General features: G+C 43.1%; 1 protein-coding gene across 22 annotated transcripts in view; it reads right to left on the bottom strand.

The window, feature by feature from the left end:
• Positions 1 to 1,323: 1,323 nt before the first annotated feature.
• The window catches only part of FERMT2 (FERM domain containing kindlin 2), a 99,047-nt gene continuing 94,356 nt past the window's right edge, over positions 1,324 to 6,014 (bottom strand). For all 22 annotated transcript variants that reach the window (XM_005290235.5, XM_005290234.5, XM_024105488.3 and 19 more), the window contains 3 exons: positions 5,714 to 5,838; positions 5,178 to 5,319; positions 1,324 to 2,646 (listed from right to left, as the gene is read on the bottom strand). In XM_005290235.5, coding sequence (XP_005290292.1) covers positions 2,473 to 2,646; positions 5,178 to 5,319; positions 5,714 to 5,838 — 441 coding nt within the window. In that variant the 3' untranslated portion in view covers positions 1,324 to 2,472. The remainder of the gene's footprint in view (positions 2,647 to 5,177; positions 5,320 to 5,713; positions 5,839 to 6,014) is intronic.

Genomic DNA, 6,014 nt, shown 5'->3' with positions numbered 1-6,014 from the left:
CAGGAGACTGCCACACATGGGCCTGGGAGGAGAGTCCAGCAGCAGCCACCAGAGCTGGGAGTTTAGTGCAGACGGTTTGATATTTGCTGGAGTGGGGAGCTCTGGGCTTCTGTGAACAGTGTTGTGAGCATCTGGTGGCTGCAAACATGCCAGCAGCCAGGAACGAATAAGCACTCCTTATTGAGACCGCCAAGCACGTCACAAACAATAATTAACACTCACAACACACACAGGAGGCGGGTAAGTGGTTTACAAGGATCAATGACTGCGAAATGCAGCAGTTCCTTCGCCGCATATGGCAATGCTACATATCAGCGTATGATCAGAAAAGAACACTGTAGCCCACCGGAAATGCAGGGGGCATTTAGGGAGGCGGGACAGTGGGGGTTAACACACCCAACCACCTGGCTAATGGTGCAGGATACTGAGGGAATGTCCTCTCTGCAGAGTTAACTCGAGTTACCTAGCCTGGAGTCACTCCTCTCAAGTTAGCCTAGCTTGAGAGAGTGGCTACAGTGGGAAGGAACACTAGAGCCGCTGCATCCACACTGGTGCTGTACTCATTCATCTGTGGTGCTAAGACTTCTGGGGGCATATCCATGGTTCTTCGTGCTGCAGGAAGCAGAATCCCTCTGAATTGTTGGCTGGTAAGTTGTAGGAGAACTTGTCTGTGCTTGTCGCATGGGAAACTGCAGGAAGGCACTGCAGGGCCAGTGGCATTTGAGTGGAGCTAGCCTGCATCCACACTGCAGAGAGGTTGTATTAGCACAGCTCACCAGCTGCTGACTCGGGCTTCAGGCTACACCCCATGACAGGCCAGCCAACTCAAGCACCACTGCACCTTGAGTTAAGGGTGTGTGTGTGGGGATGGGACTGGAGTTAGGGACAATACTCGAGTTAACTTTGAAGTGGAGACAAATCCTTAGTGACCATAGCCAAGACACCCATTTCACATTTCGTCTGAAAGACACCACCACTGTCTAGCAGCAAAAAGTCCCCCCGCAGTACCACGCGGCAATATCTGTTCAGTACTGGCATGGAGGAGAAAAGAGCTACCTACCTAATCACCAGTACTAGTTTCTAGAGCACCTGGGCTTGCCCTGAAGGTGATCCATCCAAGTACTGACCCACCCAGACAACACTTGGCTTGTGAGCTAGGATGGGATCACAGCAAAAGGTGTAATTTCTTATGCAACTGGACAAGTTATTAGCAACAGGGACAACCTGTGAAATCCTATAGAACGTTCCGGTAAATCTATTTCGTAGGGTATGAAATTAAGATTACTCTACACAAGGCACAAGAACCAGAAGTGGAACTGAACATTAAATAAAAGGTTTGACTTTTATTTAAAATAAAATGCATTTGTACATAGTCTTTAACCCACAGACTATCGGAACACAATACTGGTTATTCCTTGGCATTGGGCGGGGCCTGAGCTCCCTTAATAGTGTTAATTCTGCACCGGTGCAACGTATGGGGACACCCAGACTCCAGGCATTAGAGTTATTAAGGACAATGTGGCACAACTATAATAAAGTCATACTTAACTTAGATAAAAATGTATTGTACGGCAATTTTTTTTTCTAAATTGCTATCCATATCTTTTAAAAGCACTATATAGTTAATGCTGACACACTAGATCTATGCAAAATTCTAGCTGGCTTGTGAGACTAGTTAAAAAAACTGTACAATTTTATAAAATTTGTGTTTTTACATAAGTTACACAAAACCTATACTTCATAGACCTTTACTTCATATTGTAATGAAAAAATTTGCATATCATAGGCAGACAGTGAGTATGCTGGTGAGTACTAAGAGTGTTGTAATACAATACAGTGTAAAAGTAAAAAAAAAAAAAAAAAGAAAAGAAAAGACAATATAAACGATTACCCAAAGGAAAAAGTTAACACATAAACCAAACTATAACAGACTAACAGAGGACTGTTCTTCAAGTCCCCACACAACTATCTTCAAAATAATGTCAGGCAACTGTCCTGATTCATGTAGTGTGAAAATAGAGATCAACATTCTACTCAAAGGGCGGAGGACTTCAAAAACAGGAGGTCAAATTTACAGTATTAAAAAAAACACTAAAGAAAAAACATGCATTAAACATGATAAATAGACTTCATATAGTTTAAGCCCTGGATAGCTTTATAGTAGATGGCTTAGAGTTCTCTTTATAATTTAGCTATCAGTCAAATCTGTTCGTGATCTGCCCATTGTGTCTAAAGACCAGAGGCAGAATTTTCTACATTATGTAGCCTCTAAACTGTCTCTTCATAGCAGATTAATGGAAGTGCTCGTTAGTGCACATACATTAACTGGCTGGTAATGCAAAATGTCCATGATTTAAAAAAAAAAGATACATTTCAAGCTTACTTTATTAAGCAGCATATTTCAAATAACAGCTTTTAAAGTTAAATATTAATATGGCCACGGGGTTTCTCTCAGTATACAGTACATCAAACTCACACCCAACCGCTGGTAAGTTTGTAGAACATCTCTTCGTCTAAACTTTCATTCTGGTCCTTTGCTCGCGTTGACAAGAAGATGTAGCCACCAATGAATTCATGAACCACTTTGCAATCCACCTCAGTGCAAATGAAGGACACCCGTACATCATCTGCAAACTCTACGGTAACCTACAGCGCAAAACACACTGGATTAGGATCAACAAGATGGTCGTGTTAAATTAGACCAACTTCAGGAGTTCCCCCTCTCCACATTTCTATGCTTCTCCATTAGCCCAGATGTATTCTGTATTGTCTAAGCAAACAGTTATGTAGCTTAAGATGAAGCAAATATTTTTCTTGTACAAACATTTTAAAACTCCTTTGCCCGGAGGGAATAAGTCTCCCTTGTAGCAAACAACTGTTTAAAGTTTCATGCTTGACATTCTGTGTCTATTTTCTGAAGAGAAAAAATGATTGGATGGAGAACTATTAGGGGGAAGGATTTGCCCCCCAAATTACTAGTTTCCCCCAAGAAGCCTATTGTGGTTTTATTAACAAAGTCTCTCATTTGAAGTCTTCAGAAAAATCTCCTTCCAGTGACGCACTGTTTATTAACTCATGAGGCCAGTAGGGTTGCTAGCCCACACCAGTCAGACTCTGGGATAAGTGAAGCCAACAAGTTCCTTGCAGAGCATCTGGTCTGAACCACCGGAGATACAGTAACTCCTCACTTAACGTTGTAGTTATGTTCCTGAAAAATGCAACTTTAAGTGAAAAGCAACAGAGGGTCCTGTGGCACCTTTAAGACTAACAGAAGTATTGGGAGCATAAGCTTTCGTGGGTAAGAATCTCACTTCTTCAGATGCAAGAAGTGAGGTTCTTACCCACGAAAGCTTATGCTCCCAATACTTCTGTTAGTCTTAAAGGTGCCACAGGACCCTCTGTTGCTTTTTACAGATTCAGACTAACACGGCTACCCCTCTGGAACTTTAAGTGAAACGATGTTAAACGAATCCAATTTTCCCATAAGATTTAATGTAAATGTGGGGGGTTAGGTTCCAAGGAAATTTTTTGGGGGGGCAGACAAAAGGCATTATACACTGTACAGTACTGTACTATGGTGGGGAGGTGCCCCTGGCTTACCCCTGGGGCTCAGGGCTGGGGGTGCAGGGTCTGGGAGGGAGTTAGGGCGCAGGAGGAAGCTCAGGGTGGGGGTGTGGGAGGAGGCTCAGGGCTGGGGCAGGCAGGAGGTGCAGAGCACTTACCTGGGGCAGCTCCTGTTTGGGGCAGGGGGTGTGCAGGTGGCTCTGCGCAGCGCGGCACCGCCCCCATGGCCGCGATTCTGGGAGCTGCCCTCCTCCCCAGGCAGGCAGGGCCACCCAGAACGTAGGGGCTGCAGGGCCCTGGGCTAAGGGGGCCCCGGGGCCCTGGCCTGCAGCTCTAAAGCCCCAAACAAAGCTGGGAGGGAGGGAGAAGAGGAAGGGAGGGGGAGGAGGCGGAGAAGAAGAACTTGTGTAATGCTCCCTTGTAAAGTCAGCCAAACGACGTTATAAGGGAGCATTGCACAACTTTAAACCACCATGTGCCCTAATGGAGCAGTGACGTCACTTCAAAACAAGGTTAAGCGGGAGGACGTTAAGTGAGGAGTTACTGTACTGTGGCTTAAGGAACTGGTTAAAAAAATCCAAACCGCCCCAAAATTAAAAGCTACTGGGACATATTTTCAGCCCTCCGCCTCTAATTGTGCTTGGGTATTCACAGGCATGTGCCCTTTAAAGAATCCACCACAACAGCGGGAAGTTTTAACCAGGCGCTGCACCTGCAAAGTGCTGGTGGGAGTTTGCGCATGTGCGAGTAAAAGCTGGTTAGAGTTCAATGTTTATACAACAGTATCTGATACGGACGGCCCGTTGGTTCCACCGAACGCTAAGCTGGGCTGCAAATAAAAAAGTGAAAACTAAAACAACAAAACAAAATCTAGGTAATTTAGCTGTACGCAGGGAGCAGTCCCGTATTACCCTCTTAGCCCAGAAATTTGATTATGCTTCGGTATCTGGCTGCGTATTGGCACACAGACTAGAAACATCTGCTGAGTAATAAGGGTCTAATTGGGGTTTAGTGAAAAAAGGTCACCCAATAGTTTTTAGACACTTTTTTAAAGATTCTCCTGTTGGAGTCAGAAGGAGCCTTTTTGCTGACTTTAACTGAAGTAGGATAGGTCCCCAAATGCTAAACATTGATTATACATTAGAGCCAAATATCTTTCTAGAAACAGCTTCATAAAATAATAAAATCAGGAAACTTTACTGGATCACCAAGACTCATAGCCACCCAAACTAGACAATCACCAGGCCCACCTGGGGGAAGAGAGAGGTGTGATACAGTCCTTATTTCCAAGAAAGTAATAAAATCTTAAGTGGATTCCTTATAGTGTATAAGAAATTCTTGGGGATGCTGTAAATGAATTAGCTCACACAAGACTGAACTGCGCTCAAAAACCCTACACAAACTGTAAATAGTTTAAAAAGAAGTTTTGGACTCAAAGGAGAGAAAGAGAAATAGTTTATGAAACCAAGCAGTGTCCTCCCATGTAACAAAATCAGGAGGAACCCTCAGGCTAAATCTAAGTCATGTGTAGTTCTTATCAAAAAGACGTCTTACAATGGACATTTGGGCAAATAACAGTGTCTCCCCAGCTCCGTAAATGTGGCCTTGCTTACCATTTTTATTTCCCAGTTTACATTCCACTGTTTCATGTTGCTGAATCGCCACGTTTTAATTGCATCTCCTGTGCTTGCATCCATTCTGATCAGTCTGTTGTAGGCAATTCCAATCAGCTCTTCTTTCTTGCCCCCTTGGAATCTACGACATTTAGATTTAGAAAAGGGAAACCTTATGTAGAAATGTTGTGCGTTCAATGATTGAACTGACTCATAAAACAAGCTGAACCAATGTAATTTAAATTTTTCTTTTCAACGCTGATGCAACTTATTACTTCAGAGCAACAGAGAGCATCAGTAAATGCAGCAATAGATTAAAATCCCTCCCCAGACATTTAAATCGAATTCTATTACATGCAAATAATATTGCGTGTGAAGTTGTAATTATGCATACTGAAGCATTTTACAAGAAGTTGTTTCTGTCTAAACTACACCGTTCCCAGCTAGGAATATCTCATGGTAGCTTCAAATATAAGAGAATAATCTACACATTTGTACATGAAGTTTTACCTTATTACTTAAGCAGAACCACTGACCTTGCAATAAAGTGTGTGATGCCAAATTCCGGTAGAGACTGCCAAGCTTGAATAAATCGCATCTTGGCTTCAATTAGACTCATCTGAGCTACATTCTGATGGGCCTCCAATATCCTGGCTGTGATCTGAATGTGATTAGACACACAGTCTTCAGGCAACCGTTTTACGTTTGAAATATTGTGAAAACCACGCCTCCACCCAAAACCATAACCAAACCAAAAAACCTACATACCCAAAACCATGCATAAAATGTCAGACTCCCTGTTGGGAATTTTAGTAAGTCAATTACACTGTCAAACAG

The sequence above is a fragment of the Chrysemys picta genome, chromosome 4 (assembly GCF_011386835.1).
Source record: "Chrysemys picta bellii isolate R12L10 chromosome 4, ASM1138683v2, whole genome shotgun sequence".
NCBI lineage: Eukaryota > Metazoa > Chordata > Testudines > Emydidae > Chrysemys > Chrysemys picta.
The sequence above is the reverse complement of the archived record's forward strand: the minus strand, read 5'-3'. Positions and strand labels throughout refer to the sequence as shown.